The sequence below is a fragment of the Ambystoma mexicanum genome, chromosome 2p (assembly GCF_040938575.1).
Source record: "Ambystoma mexicanum isolate Mex_15411 chromosome 2p, UKY_AmexF1_1, whole genome shotgun sequence".
Lineage (NCBI taxonomy): Eukaryota > Metazoa > Chordata > Amphibia > Caudata > Ambystomatidae > Ambystoma > Ambystoma mexicanum.
In genome coordinates, this window is record NC_090923.1 from 555,462,565 (window position 1) to 555,481,229 (window position 18,665).

Below are 18,665 nucleotides of genomic sequence, written 5' to 3' on the forward strand. Positions count from 1 at the left end.
CAGGAGGGATTATGCAGAAGGTTAAAAAGAGGTTCCTCCCAGTCTTCCTGGTCTGATTGCCTCCCAAGTGATTCCTCCGCAGTACACCACCCCTCCGGGTCGGGATCAGGCAATGCCTGTCTTTCCCTGGCCACATGAGGAGGGTCCCAGACCAGGTTCCCTGGGCGAATCCTATCATATTTTCCACATGTCCTTTGCTGGGCTCTTGGTGAGTGAATGCTGCAGGGTCTTGTAATTGGTTACGGACTTGGGTTGGATGCTGCTTCTGTGTGGACTGGACCAAACCTCCATTTGGTCAGTCTTCCATCTAGGTTCCCAGTCCTCCCTCTCTTTCCCTTGTGTTGCCTGTGCTGGGTTGATTTTCTGTTTCCCCAGTGTGGGAATTCAATATTGGAAACACCCTGGGTGAGTTCTGCAAATCCCCAGTGTGTCGACATTGAAGGTTTGAAGTGGCACTGCAGCATTATGTCCATAGCCAGGGAATGCTCTGCCGGCAGATTATTGAGTGGTAACTTTAAATCACATGCAGCAAGATATGCTGTCGGAAAACAGTTTGAAACATTGTATCAGCACTGCATCTGTAGCTCATTCACAAAGAAACCCACATTCAGAGACCTACAAACTGGGAACATTGTGTCATGCACAGGACTCCAGAGCTTGTGTAATGTTTCACTGGAGTTTGGGGCTGTCTTTTCTGACCCCACATCGGAACACACGCTCGTAACAGCATGGGAATGGAATTGAATCTGGTTGAAGGGTAAGATTTGTTTTCCCTTCTGGCAGTTTGGGTATGCTTAGAAAGAGCTCCAGGCACTCTGTGTGGGAATGGGTCCATAGAAAGGGTCTGTGGCTATCCTCTAGCACATGAGGCAACCCCATATCATACCTGCACCCATCGTCCACTGCCTTGGGGAGTCACCAGGCCCCCTGAGTTACCCTACTTGTATGCAGAGCCAAGCAGGGGACCTCATCACAGTCTCCTCATTATTTGTCCTTCTAGAGATCTCCAAGTGGGTTTATAGTCATAATGTCGACAAAAAAATGTCGACAGACAAAAATGTCGAAAAAATAATGTCGAAAATAATAATGTCGACATTCTATACTTTTAATGTAAAAAGTCATAATGTCGAAAAAAAAATGTCGACATTTTTTTTTCGACAATATGACTATAAACCCTTAACACTATCAACACCTCACCCAACACCCTCCTGCAACCCCCCCACACCCCACACCACCACCCTCCCACCCCTCATATGCAACACATTCTAATTATTTATATATTTATTTATTTATTTTTTCAATAAATAAATAACCAACAAAAAGTATCATTTACTATGGGGGGGTCCCCCCCCAACCCCCCCTCACCCAACACCCCCCTGCCACCCCACCACACCCCCTAACCACCCTCTCACCCCTCATACTCAACACAATCTAATTATTTATTTATTTATTTTTTTTTTCAATAAATAAATAACCAAAAAGAGTCTAATTTACTATGGGGGGGGGTCCCCCCCCAACCCCCCCTCACCCAACACCCCCCTGACACCCCCCCACACCCCCCCCAACCACCCTCTCACCCTCATTCCCAACACATAGTAATTATATATTTATTTATTTATTATTCAATAAATAAATAAACAAATAAATAAAAAGAATATCATTTACTATGGGGATGTCCCCCCCAACCCCTCTCACCCAATACCCCCTGCCACCCCCCACCCCTCATACTCAACACATACAACACAACAATAAATATATATTTATTTATTTATACAACATTTCGAAAAAATGTCGACATTAATGTAAAATGTCGACATTTTTGTATGTCGACATTATTGATTTTCGACATTAATTTGTCGACATTTTGACTGTCGACATTATTGATGTCGACATTATGACTGCACACCCTCCAAGTGTCTCTTGTCAGGAGCCGGAATCTCCTCCAGTCCTGTTTTTTGCTTTGGATTCAAGAGCTTGGATGTTTGCTTTTCCCATTATAAATGCTTGACTTTCCAGAAAAACTCACACTTCAACTGCAACAACTTGAATGTTATTTTGTTTTCCTTTGTTGTCTGTTTTTATTTCATTCAAGTCTTATTGCCTTCTATAACGCGTACCCAGGACCATAAAACTCTTCAATACTAGATATACTTCTTTTGGTGTGTGTCTCTCTTCCACTCTCAGCCATTACCTTTATGCAATAAGGACCAGAGGAGAAAGAGAAGACAGAAAACAAAAAGACAAAATCCTACCCCTATTATTTTTACATCAAGCTTAGTTTTTTCCATTCCCCCCTTGCTCTCCTGCTCATTTTCTCCTTCATTTGTGGGCATTCTGTAAATTCTCATAGCCGAAAATAAAGTCAATGATAAATCCCTGTCACGTGGCGTTTCTCTTTTTCTTCTGCCGCACTGTTGTTGTCCTTGCGGACATCAGTGATATGGGTCCATGCCCTCCTTTGTTTACCCTTCACCGCAGTGGGCACTCTGTATACAACCTTGTAGGGACCACAAGACCTAGGTGCCTTCCACTTCCATACAACGTTACGGAAAAAAATTGAAACCCCGGATAAAAAGGCTGTGCTTGCGGAAAGTACCTCTTTTCTGTGGGTGTTTGTCTGTTGGTCAATGTGGTTGGCCGACACGTCAATCGCTGTACCTGGTGGGAAATGTATTTGATAGCATCGATCATTTCAGTCAAGTATTTTTTCATTTCTGCTCATAGAATCTCTGCTGTAGTGTTAGCTTCCGAAATTAAACGTGCAGGAGGGACAGGCGCATGTATCCTCCTACCTGTTACAATTTCACGCAGAGCCAAGTGGTGATCCGTGTAGGGTGAGTTGCGAAGAGCAAAATGCGCCAATTGGAGGCAATAAAGCACATTTTGGCACAATGAGATGGTTCGCTTTACTAAGCGTTCTTGAAGTAAGCCGTTTAATCGCTCTACAAGCCTGTTCACTTCCAGCCGTTAGACCGTGCCTAGCCTGTGTTTTATTCCTTGGAGGTGTGTTATCTCCTTAAAAAGGTTGTTGGCAAAATGCTGCCCATTGTCAGACGTATCTCATCACAAAACCCCCCCTTGGAAACACTTCCCTTACTAGGAACTCTGTGTTGTTTTCTGCTCAGGACCCTGCCTCAAGCCAACGTGAGAATGGACAGACAACCACGATCATGTACCTGTAAGATGAACATCTATCTTGAATATAAACTCGGTCGATGTGCAATTGCGGGAAGTGCCCTTCCGGTTGCGATAATATTCTTTTCATAGTCCTCAAAGTATGGCTGTTTATGGACTACACAATTTCCAATAAATTCTGCCACTCGCTCATGCAAATTTGGCACATACCACCCTTCATTTATTTCTGTCACTATATCCTCTTTGGATATGTGGGCAGGGAAGTGTAATTGCTCTAGTGCTATGCCTCGCAATTTTCGGGGGAATGAAGGCTTTTCCATGGTATCCTGCCTCCAGATCAAATTGCTCAGAGAAACGGAACACCCTCTCTGTATCCAGAAGTCTTTTATTTTTTCTTCCCTCAGGGCCTCTTCTTGAAGTTCTATAATGTGAACAATTGGTATCGTATTGCAACCTTCCTCCTTCTCTTTGTCTTGCCCTTACCTCTTTTCTCCTATCATCATTTGTGTTTTCCGTTTTGCCGATGGGAATAGTATCATGCTTCCTTCGGGTAAGTGGGACACTTGTTTGACTGCTTTGTTGGCCATTTCGTTTTCCCAAAGTTATTTGGTCCTGCCCACCTGTATGGGCTGCACATTTCATTATTGCAACTTCCACTGGGAGTGTTAGTGCTTCGATCAACTGGCCGAGCAATTCTGCATGTTGTACCAGGGACCCTTCACGTCTCCTGAACCCCCCCTTCTCTCCCATCGTTCCAATCCGGAATGGATTGTAGATGTTACATGGGCGGAATCTGAAAATGTTAGCTGCGTGTCCTCCTTTCATGTTTAATACACTTATCATTGCCATTAACTCAGCAGCCTTTGCTGAATAATGTGCTGGTAAGCGCTGCTGGTACGCTATCACATAATCCCTGTTTGGTAGCACAATACTGCTGCTCCTGTATGTCTCCTTCCAGTTTCAGTGTCTATACTTGATGACCCCTCAATATACACCACGTCTGCACCTTCTATTGCTTCTTCTTTAACCTGTATGTTCCCTTCCATTCGGTCAGTATGTGTTGCACAGTCATGCACAGTACCCCCTCCATTTCAGGTTCCACTTTGAAGGTTGCCGGATTTACCATGCAACACCTCACTACCTCAATTGCTGGGTTTGTCAGTATCACTTCGTAACCCGTTTCTCTCTGTGTTGTCAGTGTGCATTTCGATTTTTTTTTTTATTTTTTTTTTATTTTTTTTTTCCAAGATGGCAAATGAGTGCTCCACGTACAGTACTACGGAGCACCCCATGACAATTGTCGCTTCCTTCTCTATTGCAGACACTGCATCTGCGAGTGCTTGTTTGCAGGGGAAGTGTCCCTGCATTACTGAATAAAGATTTTCCATAATAACTTACAAGAAATTCTTGATTCTATTAAAGACACGGAGGCGAGCATTATGCTTCTCTTTCTTTTATTAATATATAAATAGAAAGCTCAGCAGCAAGTGTTAATGCACCTTATTGAAAGCGCAGGAGTGCGTGGCAGACAAAAGGTGCATGAAAAAACACAAAGAACTTAGTAAATATTAACAAAAACAGTGTAAGTCCAAGAAAAAACTCCATTTCCCAAGATGCTTCAGGAAAAGGTCCAGCAAAGGGTCACAAACATGTGACTTAGTCCACCAATGAATAACTGGCTGTCCATATAAACAGTCATGCAAATTATGTCACTTCCTCTTTCGAAAGCTGCGAACTTGAAAATGAAAAAAAAAAAAAAACGGTGAAAAGAAGAACTGTAACTGAGGTCATCTTGAGACTGAAGCCGAAGCAGAGCTGATTAGGCGATCAGGAGGGCTTGTCTGAAGCCGCTGTCAGAGAAGAGAAAGTAACTAGAATTAGTTCATGCATCAGAGAACCTTAGTTCCCCTTACGGGGGTGGGAGAGAAATAGTGTGTTAACTTGACATACATAAGTCAGTCCAATAAGCAGTAACATTCCCAAACAAGTCGCACAATTATTACCCAAAGGTGGTAGCGCTGTTATTTCTCTTGCTGGGCGGGATAATGCTCGCCTCCGTGTCTTTAATAGAATCAAGAATTTCTAGTAAGTTATTATGGAAAATCTTTATTCTATGTCAAGATCGGAGGCTCCCATTATGCTTGTTTAAAGCTTACTTACCACGATAGATGCTGGTTGTTCTAGCGGTTTCAGGTTGAATATTGATTCACCTGACCAATCCGCCATTCTCATGATATCTTCTAGACGTACTCCGACCTGAAATGCTTTGGAGGCCATGGCTCCTCTCACGGAGTGGGCCCCGAAATGCAGGGTATCTATTCCTGCTCGAGTCAGAGTCCAGCGCACCCAGCGTGCTAGGGTTGGAGACAAAACTGCCTTGTGCGGTTTACGCAGGGCTATTAGCAGTTGCCCGTTAGGGGAAGTCCTAAGCGGGGCAGTCTGCTCCTCGTAAACTTTTAAGCATTTAACTAGGCAAAGCTTAGGTTGATCTTTGAAAGCGGGGTACGAAATAACCCTAGAGTTACATTTCGTTCTCCTGTGCAAATGGAATACCACCCCATCAGGAGAAAAGGTCCTGCCCGCCAGATCCAGAGCTCTAACTTCAGAGACCCTCCTGCAGGAGACTAAGGAGAGCAGTGTAGTAAGTTTGCCTGACAAGGCAGTCCGAGACAGGTCCTTGTTATGCGGCCATGACAGAAAAAGATTTAGAACCTTGTTGACGTCCCAAAGCTTATCATAGCGGGACGGGGGCGGAATTGTGAGTCTTATTCCTTTAAGGAGTCTCCAGACGAGCTGATGCTGTCCAGCTGGAAGCCCCTGAATGAGATCATGCCCGGCGGAAATAGCTGAGCGGTAGGCGTTAACTGTCCTATAGGCGAGGCCTCTTTCAACTAATGATGCCAGGAAATTTAGGATTTCCTCTATAGGTGCTGAAACTGGATGTGAACCGTTCCTACGGCACCAGTTACTCCAGGCGTTCCAGGAGTTAGAATATCTCTTGAGGGTAGCAGGGGCCCAGCTTTCCTCAATGAGGTTGATTGCCATGGCTGATATGCCGGGAATCCTCCACCTTGACCTGAAATCCTCCAGGCTGCTAGGTTCAGTGATCCGTTGAGGAGAAGGGGGTGACGCTGTCCTGACGGATCCAGAAGGAGATCTGGAAATTGGGGTAGAAGGATTGGAAAATCCGAAGAAAGTTCCAGAAGAACTGGATACCAGGGCTGAGAGGTCCAGACCGGGGCTATGAGGACCAGGTCTGTATGCTCCTGACGGGCCTTCGCCAGGGTCCTCGCTATCATTGTAAATGGAGGAAAGGCATAGTGAATCCCCTGGGTCCACTGCTGTAGGAATGCATCGGTCGCAGCTGCTGCTGGGTCCGGTCTCCAACTGTAAAAGATGGGTAGCTGGGAGTTGAGACGGGATGCAAAGAGATCTACGGACATGGGGCCCCATGTTCGCTGGAGGCGGAGAAAGACTTCTCTGTCGAGCCTCCAGTCGCTGAAATCTGTGGAGTGACGGGAGTGCCAGTCCGCCACTACGTTTGTGAGCCCTGGGAGATATTCCGCTGTCACCGAGATCTGGTGTTCCAGACAGAAATGCCAAAAATCCTTGGCTAATTCCGTTAGAGGTCTTGACTTGGTCCCTCCCAGGTGATTGATGTACCGTACTGCGGAGATGTTGTCCATCTTTAGTAAGATACAACAACTCGCTTTGCCTCTGGCAAAGGAGCGCACAGCGAATGAGCCGACGAGAAGCTCCAGACAATTTATATGCATTTTCAGCTCCTGAGGAGACCAGAACCCTCCTGTGGCTACAGAGCCGCATCTCGCTCCCCAACCGGAGCGACTGGCGTCTGATTCTATGATAATATCGGGGGTGGATCCGAAAATGGCTCTGCTGTTCCAAGCTTCCATATGAGTGAGCCACCAATTGAGCTCCGTGCGCACAGAGGTCGACAGTGTCAGACGTTGAGAGTAAGAGAGGCTCCGTCTCAGATGCTGACCCTTGAGCCTTTGCAATTCTCTGTAATGAAGAGGACCGAGAAACATCGCTTGAATGGAAGACGACAGGAGACCGATTACTCTTGCCAACTCTCGAAGAGATATGAGGTCTCTCTGTAGAAGTCTGCGGATCTCCCTCCGTGTCGCATTTATGTTGGCCACGGGAAGATGAAGTTGCGAGTTCAAGGTGTACACCAAGAATCCGAGAAATTCTAGATTCTGAGATGGACGGAGTACAGATTTCTCCCAGTTTATGAGGAAACCAAGACTGTGCAGTAGGTCGATGGCTATTCTGGCCTGATGCACTACTAGGGCTTGAGAATGAGCCATGAAGATAATGTCGTCTAGATAGACTATTAATCTTACTCCCAGTTCTCTCAAGCGGGCTACTACGGGTCGCAGAAGTTTGGTAAAGGCCCAAGGCGCTGAGGAGAGCCCGAAGGGTAAACTCGTGCACTCCCAGTCTTGGTTTTTCCAGGAAAATCTGAGATCGCTTATGTGGGCCTGGTGAATAGGAACTGCTAGGTAAGCGTCCTTCAAGTCCAGGCGCACAAGCCAATCGTTTGGCCTCAGGATGTCCCTGAGCATGTGTATCCCTTCCATCTTGAAATGATGGTAGACAATGAAGTCGTTGAGAGCTCTCAAATTTATAACTGGGCGTACTTTTTGCTTCCTGCGAACCAAGAATATGGGACTGAAGAACCCGCCTTGGCTTGAGCAGGGGCGAATTGCTTGTTTTAGATGTAGACTGCGTATTTCGCCATCTAACGCTTCCTCGTCTGCTATGGACATAACTAATGGTGCAGGACGAGTGGTTTGATGAGGTTGAGCGAAAAACTCTAAGAGCAGGCCGCGCGCTGCGTCCCTGATCCATGCATCTCCTGATAAGGAGTCTCATGCCTGTGCAAAAAGAGCTAACCTCCCCCCTACGGGTGTCTGTGGCGCAGGCGCTGCTATGGGTACACTGACCTGTAGTTTGCTGTTGGGCTGGATATCTTGCACTTCTTCTCCATCCACGACCTCTTCCCCGCCCTCTTGAGGGGAAGAAAGTGTCTGAGCGGTCCTGCCAAGAATTGTATTAGTCCCGGGATTGCTGAGGTCTTCGATCAAAGGCGAAGCGGCCGGAGGAGCGACCTCTGCCTCGTCCGGCCCTGGAGAAAACCTTAGTAGCAAAAACCCTTCTGATGGAGGCTTGAGCCTTATCCAAGGCTGTAAATGTGCCGACGAATTTTGACATTTCTTTCATGAATGGGTCTCCGAAAAGCAGACCTTGGGCTGCTGCTCCTGATTCTGTATCTGCTAGCTCGGTTAGTTTGCTGTCAATTTTGTATAAAATACCTTTACGGCGTTCAGCCGAGATGGCGCAACTGGCATTACCCAGTAGACAGAGGGCTCTTTGCGCCCAACCTGAAAGGATTGTTGGATCGATGGGATCACTGGAATCAATGGCCGCCTCGGCCCGGTCCATAATCTTGGCTAGAGGACCAGTAATGTCCAGGACTCTGTCCTGACAGGACTTCCAAGCGCGGTCGATACCCTTTCTCGGGTCTTTCACATTCTTTCCTAGAAATGTGATCATCTTGGAGTCTAGCTCCGGGGTGAGGGCTACTTTTCCAGGAATATTGGGACAGGGGCATTCTGCCTTTAATCTGGCCCTTACTTCCTTATCTAGAGGCTTGCGAAGTCTGTTCATGATGTAATTGGTTGTTCTGGACGAAGGTTCCCAGTCAGAGGATCTGGGGTGCACAGGATCTTCTGGAGCAAACATCCCGCTGGAAGTGGGGGGTTCCTCCGTTACCTTCTTGGGGATGGGGACTGCCACAATCCCAGAGGTAGAGGGTCGTGACCCTATAGTTTGAGAATCCTCATCAGAGGATGAAAGGGGATGGTAGTTATCATAGACCCCTCTATCTTCGTCATCAGTGCCCTGTTGTTCTCCCTCCGGGCTTGAGGGTCTAATACCCCTGTTGTCTTCCTCGGGGTAAGAGGGTCTTTCGAGGGAAGGGGTGTCCTTCCTGTCCATGAAGGCTTTTTTAAGCCTGGAGAAGGCGTCTGAGACGGCAGCGGTGGCAGGAGTAGGCTGGCTCGGGGGGGTCATGGAGTCTTTGCTCCTACGAGCCGGAGTACATCCCCCATCTATAAGGTGCTTTCTTTTGCGGGTTTTCTTTATCCCTGTTGGGGAGGTCTCCTGAAGATGCTCCTCCATGCTGTCTAGGCGCTGCTGGATAGGCAGGTGCATCTCAGATACTGCCTTCTTGATGGTGGTCTCCACTGAGGATCCCAGCACCTTTTTGAGGCTGTCTGCCATTGCCACCTCATCTATCGGATACTCTTCCTCCTCATGATCAGACCAATCCTGATCTGCCTGGGGGAAGTACTGAGCTGCCATAATCAATTTCAAATGCACCTCTTTTTTTTTTTTTTTAAATATAAATGCTCTTTGTGGGCAACAGACAGTCTTCTCTCAGCCCACTTAATTTCAGACAAGGAAGGTGTGGAGCACGATACCTTGCTGAAAAGGAAAATCAATCTGCTTCTGTGGAAGTTATCTGTAGAGACTTCCTTCGATTTCCGTTTTCTTTCTTTTTTTTTTTTATGATGTTAAACAGAAAGGAAAGGAAAGGGGGCTCGTAATTGCAGCTGGCGCTCGCTTTCAAAATCCGTTGTAAAAGCAACAGAAATGACAAGCGAGCGCCAGCTGTTTGAGGAAAGGACTCAGGGAGCAGAGGCTCCCTCTAGTGGCCACGGAAGGCCACCGCAGCGAAATGCTCTCCGTGTGCGGCCTTCCCGGGCTCTGTGGGAGTGAAGAGCGAGCCGGGGGCCGCGCACGGAGGAGTGAATAAATGAACAGGGCCGCTCGCGAACGCGAGGGCTCCTGTCAGCAGCAGAGATCCTCTCGCGGCAGGGAAGCTGCTAACGCGGAGGATCGAGTGAAACTGACACGGAGACAATGAAGTGTGTTACGCGCGCGTATACTAATTATAGTTACGAACGCTAAATAAAATATGTACATATATCATTCACCTTATTAAAATATATTTAAATTTAAAATTCTAAAATGTTTTTTTTTATGAACAAGGAGATAAAAAATGGGTACTTATCTTTGCTGTGAGCAGCAAGAAAGAGGAAGTGACATAATTCTTGGACTTACACTGTTTTTGTTAATATTTACTAAGTTCTTTGTGTTTTTTCATGCATCTTTTGTCTGCCACGCACTCCTGCGCTTTCAATAAGGTGCATTAACACTTGCTGCTGAGCTTTCTATTTATATATTAATAAAAGAAAGAGAAGCATAATGGGAGCCTCCGGTCTTGACATAGAATCTAAAATTCAACTGTAGTAGGCCAATGGCTTGTGTCCCTGTGGTTTCTTTTTCGTGAGGACCACAGTAATCATTGATCTGTTTGAGTGGGAGTAAAAGTAGAATTTCTCTTTATAGTTAGTGGTGTCCAACACTGGCGCATGGACTAATGCTTCTTTTAATTCTGTAAAGCTTTCCTTCATTTCTGATGCCCATTTTAACACCCTCTACTCTTGCGCTTCATTAAGGGCTTGCAGTAATGGTTTTGTGTAGTTTGAGTAGTCAAAAACCCTTGCTCTGCAGTTATTGCATAACGCCAGGAATGTTTGCATTTCCTTCACTGTGCATGGATGTGCTGTTAAATGAATTGCATCCACCCACTCTGTTATCCTACACCCGTCAATGGATATTATTTGTCCCAGGTACATAACCTCCTCCTGGCAGTATTGCAGTTCTGCCTTGTCCCCCTTTTCTGCTAGTGGTGTTAACAGGTGCACTGAGTCTGCCCAACACCCCTACTCAGTCTAGATGCATATTAACAAATGGCCAACATACTGGATCACTGTGATTGGCATGTGTAAATTGCTCGGTCAATTTGGATCCCTCTATTGAAAATGCTAGTTGATTAGCAGTACCACTGGGGGAGCCTAGTGGGTTCGAATCTAGTTCCTCGATAAGTAAATGCTGTTGGATATCTTGAATCGGGGTGTAATGGAATGGAGAAGGATGCATTTTTCAAGTTAATGACTGTGAAGTACTTTGCCTGCGTTGGAGTGTTGCACATTATTGTAGCAGGGTTCCGTACTAATGGAAATTCGGGCTCAACCACATTGGAGGGCGTAAACCCTGTATGAATCTCCATGACCCACACTTTGATTTCTTTATCGGGTATATAGCCATGTTACATGGCGAGGAGGATGTCTGTATGACGCCCTGCTGCCATAGTTAATTCAGGGTCAAGTATATTCCCTCATCCTCTTCTTTGGACAATGAGTATTGCTTAGCACGGGGGAACAATTCTCCCCACTCCTTTTCAGTACCCCTACATCATGGGGCCCTTTGGTCCATAACTTCTCTGGAACCCATTTAATATCTTCATGTGTGTGTTTGCTGCTCTTTTTCACCAGTTGTCAGTGTGGGAACCAGCTTTTCTACTATTTTCACTGGGAAAAGTATCTGCCGCTGGAATACCATCTCTTCCTCCTTATTGGAGAGCAGCTGTTCATCCGTTACTCCTGTTACTGTTAATGTTGGGTCGATGCATAGCACTGTACGTCATTCCATGTTGTCCTTGTCCATCCCGCATAGGATCACCATGTCTCTGCGTATCACTACCTCCCCTCGCTGTAGTACAAGTGTAGTACCTTTTTACGTCATCCCTTTGGCACTGTGGTCTGATCAGGAATTCTGATGCCAGTCTGAACACCTTCTCTCGTATTCCTGGACCCATCCCAGCTGTATCTCCACTCAGTACAGCAACATGCTTGGGTACATGGGTTGGCCTTATAGTGTGCTTTGAGTATGTGCCGCTAATAGGAGTGCGGCACTCGTGTAATAAATGTCTGGCATTGTGCACACCATCCCTTTCTCTGTGAATGATATTGTGGCGTTTAGGTTGCTGAGTAAATCTCTCCCCAGTATGTTAATAGGAGTGTCTTTGGAATACAGAAGTGGTGCTATGCTGTTTTGCCTCCCTATAGTTAGCGGCAAATCTTTTATTACTGGAACCGTCACCACCACCCTGAGAAGCCCTGCATATCCATTACCTTGTATGACAGTGGGAATCCCCCTTCCCCTATACAGGATTTTGTCGCTCCTGTATGTATGAGGAAGGAAAACTGTTTTGGTCCTATTTTCACTGCTACTTCAGATTTCTCCTCGTGCCCATCAGTTACTGCTAGGACTGGACACACTTGGGTTCCCGCTGACAACACTTACCCCACTGTAGTGGGGCACCACGTTCTGTCCTAGCAACACTGTATTCCCCTCTGCTACTGCTGGTGTTTGTGTCACAGTTGTAGAACCTATTCCACTTTCCATAGCCCCCCGTACACTTGTGGGGCTCCCTGCTGCAGGGGAGGCTGTACCTGCTGCAGCATTGCTGGAAGAGGCTGCATCTGTTGCCACTTTGGCGGTGCTATGACTAATCCTTGTTGCTGTGCCATTTGTATTGCCTGTGCTTGAGCTTGTTGAACAAAAGTACAGGTGTGTGCAAGGTGCCCCATGTTTTGGTATATAAAGCACGGGCCAAAGACCCTATATCCTGCCCCTCTATATCCTCCACCCCTTCCTCGTTGATGGTACCCTCTCCCCATGCCTCGTTGATGGTACCCTCTCCCCATGGGAAAAAAACCCATGCATATAACTCACCTGCTGTGGCGAATCCTGCAGCTGCATGTAGCTCCCTTGCTTTGGCGTGTTCCCTATGGGAAACCCTCCCTGTTGGGTGGGACCCACTGCGGCAGTGTCAGGCACAAGCATTGCTCGTTCAAATGTATAATTTGCCAGTTTCTTTTGCACCAGTTTGTTTTGTGCTTTTTGCAGCATTTTTGTCTGTGTGCCCCTTGCTCTCCTGTTTCCTTTTACAGTAGTGTACTATCGCTGCCTCTATCTCTGGCCACCTCTTCGCTTCTATTCCCACAATCTTGGCTAATAATGCCTGGACATCTGTCTGCAGTCTCTTGACCAATATGTGGTAAAACAAGGGTATGCACTTGTCCCAGGACCTTCGTGTCTCCTGTGTCCAGAGGTCTTGCACCTGTTTTACATAGTTCGCTGGGTCATCGTCAGTCTTCATTTTATGATCCATTACTATCCCCAGGTCGTAGCTATCGCGATACATGCTTCTCAGAACCTCGCATATGTGTGCTCGACAGTTATTGAATGGAGCTCAATTGTGGGCATTATTATTATTAATTAGTGCTTAATTTCAACCCTTTTACCCTGCCTGCTCCCATATTTTGTCCCTTGTTGTCCTATGATGGTTGCGAATAAACTTTTAATGTCCCCTCTGGCCAGAATCACCCCTGCTGTCTTTTTGCCGGCCACAAGGGAAGGTAGGCTGCATATTAGATTGTCCCGGTCCGTTGCCTGCCATGGCCTGCCATGTGCGTCCCCTATTCCTTTCTGCAACAGCATTTTTCTTGTCCTGGGCCCTATTCAACCTCCCCCTTTGGTGGCTTGGGTCAAACCCATTTTTATCTTTCCCTTTCTGTTGTGGAGGGAAGTTGACCAGTCCCTTCTATTCTCATCGCTGTCCTGTTGCTGTCTTTCTCTCCTCCCTGTCTCCTTTTTCTGTCAGGTGTCCACTCATCACTGTCTCCATCTCTCCACTCTTTCCCTATTGCCCCCTCATCTGAGGCTGCACCACCCTCTTCCCCTCCTTCCACTTCTTCAATGTTTTCCTTCTTCCTCCAGTCTAAATTGTATCCTCCCTGATAGCCATTCCCCTTCCCCCCTTTATTTTTCCTCTGCAACTCTTCTAACGCTCTCACTGCTTCACTGAAAAATGCCTCCACCTGCTGTCGTGTATTTTTTTCAATAGCCGCAAAGTACTTCCTCTGCCCACTCGTGGGTATCTCCTGCCTCCTTGCATCTCAGTGCTTTTCGCCTTTAGTTGTTTCTTTGTCCCTTCCTGTGTTTTCCCGCTGTGGGTTTGTATATACTGCCGCGGCCAGTAATGTCCGATAGATACCATAGGGCGGGGGCAGAGAGTATGGTCCGACCCCTTCCGTTTTTCTCTTTCTCTCTTTCTTCACTTGTTCCCCTTTTTGTTTCTTCGTAAAATTTCCAGAGCCCCAAAACATCCGGCCTACTTTTCAACTTTGAGCCCTTGTAATTTGTTAACAAGTACGAGAACATGTTTTCTATTATTCTGCTATCAAATGTTCCTTCTCTGGACCATGCATGGAAACAGCGTCCTGCAGTCTCCTGGACCCACTGAACTGAAAGTTATACTTTAATATTTGTGATACTGGGGCAGTTTCTTGCACATGTGATCCAGGGGGCTATCTCCCTTCCTCTGACCGTCCCTCCTCTGTATCCCAATTAACCTAGGCACCCTTCCCACTTCTCTTTGTATACCCTTTTCCTCACAACACCCACACTCGCTCCCGATCATGCCCCTCTCGTGGTTCACTCTGGCCTTGTCCACAGGCCCACCACGCACTCCCACTCGTCACATCGGCCTTCTCCTCAGGCTGGTCCACTCACTTTGTTGTAGTACCCAAAGGCCCTCTCCACATGCTCACCTTTCCCTATGTTAGTGGAGATAAGCGTTGATCCACCTCTGCTCCTTTTGCACACGCTTACCGCTAAAATGCCAAGCGGACTATTATACACAAGGTACTTCTGGGTGTTGATCCTTCCACCATGAGTCAACACCATGTGACAATACTAACAACACTGTCTACCACATGAGCGTTCCTCTCTATAACCTTGAAACAATAAAATTACACTTGTCCTCGCCAAATGATGCAACTATACAATCGCCGGTGCTACACGCAACTCCCGTCTAACGGGTTCCACCTCCTACTATGCACCTCCCCTGCTCTAATGCTGCCGTGCAGACACCCACATCCACTCCCTGTAGGGTGGCATGTGCTAAATTATAATACTACTATGGCCGATCGTTCTCCCTCTTTGAGGATGCATCCTAGACACCATAAAATCCTGTCTTCCCCCCGTCGTGGGCATGCAACCATGATGCAGCGCTTTCTTTCACAGTTAATACTCATGTCCTAGAGATTCTCGAGTCCCCCTGGCACTGATCCTCCAGCATGAGCTCCCCTCTCTCCCTGAGCACAGGCTCTGCTCTGGTACAGGCGCTTCGAGAACTCGGCATCTACAAGGCCTCCTCAATTATACACATAGATCAGGTCTGCAGTAGCCAGATCCGTGCCCCCAACGATAACGGCCAGGATACCCTCAGTTGACCGGGAGCACAGAGGCTCTCACTGGGGCCTCCAAAAATGTATTTGGTGTCCTCCAAGCACTTGAAATGAATAGTTACCACATATAGTCCAAAAAGGAGCACAGACCGGGCAAGAAGTAACATGGTTTATTACAGCTGGGCGAGCACAAATCAAACTGGACAGTGGAACAGAACTGGTTGATGAGAGCTGACACATGAGCACACAGCAAGCATCAGTTTTATGCTGCTAATACAATGTTCACAGTATTGGACGCAGTTGCTGTTGAAAACTTCACGTCTTTGCGGTTGCCAGAAAGTTCACTGGTTAAATTGTGTCATACTCCCTGTGGCTAGACGTACATTAGTAAGACATGGTTGGAGCAAACGGGTCGGCCCTCCCCCGATTCATCTCCTCCCCATGTGGCGCCACATTGCAAAATGTTTGCGGAAGGAGTGAAAAGCAATTAGTAAAATAATATTTGTGCTGACCTCCGGGCCTTTATCCATCTGCCATTGGTCGGCACCACAGCGGAAAGAACACGAGGCGCCCTGATCTAGTGGGAAGGGAGACATTCACACGGCACCTGCTAGATAGCGACCTTCGCAAACACTGGTGGACACTCTGAGGGCTCGTTACTTCTCAGGGACACCATAACTTACCGTCTGATTGGTTCTTCAAGGAACACCACTCCATTCCACTTCCCCGTTCACATACCCATAGACCAAAAAGCAGTTAAGGCTGTGTGACCATTCCTCTGGCTCGGGTCCACTTCCCCGGTACCCACAAGAAGCCGTGGGACTGGGTTGTCGACCTTCATTACATCACCCAGTGCTGTCTCAGCGACTGGTCTGCTGGAGATGTGCAGCTCAAGGTCAGTTTTACCCACTCCCTAAACCGTGGCACGCTGGCCATGTGTTCAGAGCGGGCCTCCAGGACGAGGCCCTACCTGTAGCATCGCTGCTGAGTGCATTTACCTGGAGCATTGCTTTTCTTGTAGTTGTACATACATGATCACTGTGCCGATGGCATATACAAAGCATCCACATCCCCTTATTCCTTTCCAGGCCTTATTCGAAGTATCAGTACAGCTCCCAGAGTGCCCTTGCCTCCCCCCTAGGAGGGATCCCAGCCTATCCCGCTCATTCCCTCAATTTGTAGGTGCGCCCCCTTAACCCCATGAAGCGCAGAATCGGCACGTTCAGTACAAAGTCATGGAGATAAGGGGCTCTTCAAGTTGAGCCCTAAGAAGGGCTCTGGAACATGATATGCAATCATATAGGCATTCATAGATGACTCTTGTTTAAACGTACAAGTCTAGCAGTCTTGGTGAAGGTGATGTGCTCCAGACATATCCATTCTGGGTGCTGTATGTATAGTGCAGTACTTGAAGCCCAGTAGCAGTGGGAACATTTGCATACAGAACTATAAATAAATACAAGTATTCTGTTGATGTGTGATGTCCCTGTCCAGGTTTTAATCAGGATCTATCCTTTCAACCTGCTGGACCACATTAGGTTCACTGATCACCATCAACTATTGGATATTGCACTGTGTTGTAATAGGTTATGTCAGGCTGATGTGGAATTCTACAATGGTAGAATTCCACGTCCAGTGTTCCCGGTTTGTTTACCTAGGGGTGGGGATTGGAGACGACAGTTGAAGGGAGTCTCTGTCAGAGCTGGAGCACCGCTGGTTGCGGGTTGATCAAATAAACAGGTTATTTACACACTCCGCCGTGTATGCCTCATTATTACACACTGCAAAGGGAATGCATCAGCCAGTTGTTTTTCTTATGCACATAGTTTCTGATTGTAGTACTTTTTCTTCAGTAAATAAAAATATATGCATAAAAATAAATGCAAATGAACCTGCCTTCGGATTGTAGGTTGCTGATAGACCTTTCACATTTCCTACCCTATGGTCTCTTTAACCTTTTCATCAGTGAGGATATTTTTTATGTTGATTACAGTTAACATCCTTTGTGCATAGTTTTGTTGGACCCCTAAAATATGGCAGTGCACAGTCATAGGTCCCAGTTACTAAGAAGAAATTGAACGACTTTGAGGGCTAACTTTCAAAATGGAAATTGGGAAAGAGTCTGGTGTTCTGTCAACTGGTTAAATCCCCCAAGTTGCTCCACTTTTATTTCTGTTGTGCCCAGGCCTAGATAATATCACATACTTTGGTTGTCTTTTAGTGCAATAATTAGATTTCCCTAGACAATTCTCGAGCATCCCTGATAATTTGAACAACTTATCCATCTGTGAAGCTGCGCCTCGGCTGGTGCCGCGGCGTGTAGCCGGCCCGCATGAGTCAGGAGGCGCTGCCATGTCCGTCCTTTCCCTTGCGGCAAGGGAAGGGAAACCCGCTGCGGGTAGCCGCGGCTGGGCTGCGGCTAAAACCGCTATGGGCAGCCGAGGCAAGGCCGCGGAAGGAGCCGCTGTGTACAGCCGCGGCGGGGCCGCCAGGTACTCACCTGATCACCCCGGTCCGGGGGAGGGGTAGCAGTGCCCACGACGGCACCGAGATGTGGGAGAACGGCGCCCGGCTCGCCGCCCCCGTGCGCCTCCTGACGGTGCCAGAGCTGCGCATTGCTGGGGAGGGACGCCCAGCATCCGGATGCGTCCCTACACGGCGCGGCCACAACCGCATGGCCAACGCAACCGCCCACCATCACAAGGGGAACGGGAATGGCGACACCCCGGGACGGCAACCCTTAAGAGGGGCAGGACCACGTCCCAGGAACCAATGAGAAGGGGGTTAACCCAAACCCTCAGTGATTGGAGGGGGCTTGAAACCTCCAGGTGTGTTAAAAGCGCGGCAAACGAGACTAATGGGTTGCTCTCATTCCACAGGACACGGAGAAGAGAGAGGAGAGAGAACCAGAGTGGTGGGCGTATCCGGACACCGGCTCGAGATAGGACCAAGCCAGGACTAACGCCGCTGTACTACAGGAGGCCAAAACACCGGTGAAGCTAACCGGGAGGACTTGATAGTTATTCTTTCAGCATTTGCTGCCCTTAGCCAGTGAATAAATATTGTTTTAGCATTTGCCTGTCTCCGACTATAATTCCACACTTCACACCATCATATCTTTACAAAATTTCCCAGTTGCCATTGTTGCAAGGAAGGCCTAAACATTGTACGTGTTGGAGAGAATAGTGGCAAAATATCAAACCGCCCATGTTCAGCAGTGCAATTAGTCAGGTAAGGCTCTTCTCCTTGCTGTCTGCTGCAGGGAGATCTCCCATTCAGCACTGGCATCCCTAGGACTGAGGTCTGCGACCTATCGTTCTGCAGATATTGTGTATTACC

General features: G+C 47.4%; 1 protein-coding gene across 5 annotated transcripts in view; it reads left to right on the forward strand.

Annotated features, from left to right (window-relative positions):
* ABHD14B (abhydrolase domain containing 14B) overlaps positions 1-18,665 on the forward strand; it is a 120,541-nt gene that overhangs the window by 89,184 nt on the left and 12,692 nt on the right. The window contains exon 4 of one of the 5 annotated variants that reach the window (XM_069644019.1): positions 18,206-18,401. The exons of the other annotated variants lie outside the window; for them this stretch is intronic. Within the exon in view, the coding sequence (XP_069500120.1) occupies positions 18,206-18,271 (66 nt within the window). The 3' untranslated portion in view covers positions 18,272-18,401. Of the gene's footprint in view, positions 1-18,205; positions 18,402-18,665 lie in introns of those variants that run through there. 5 annotated transcript variants of the gene reach the window in all.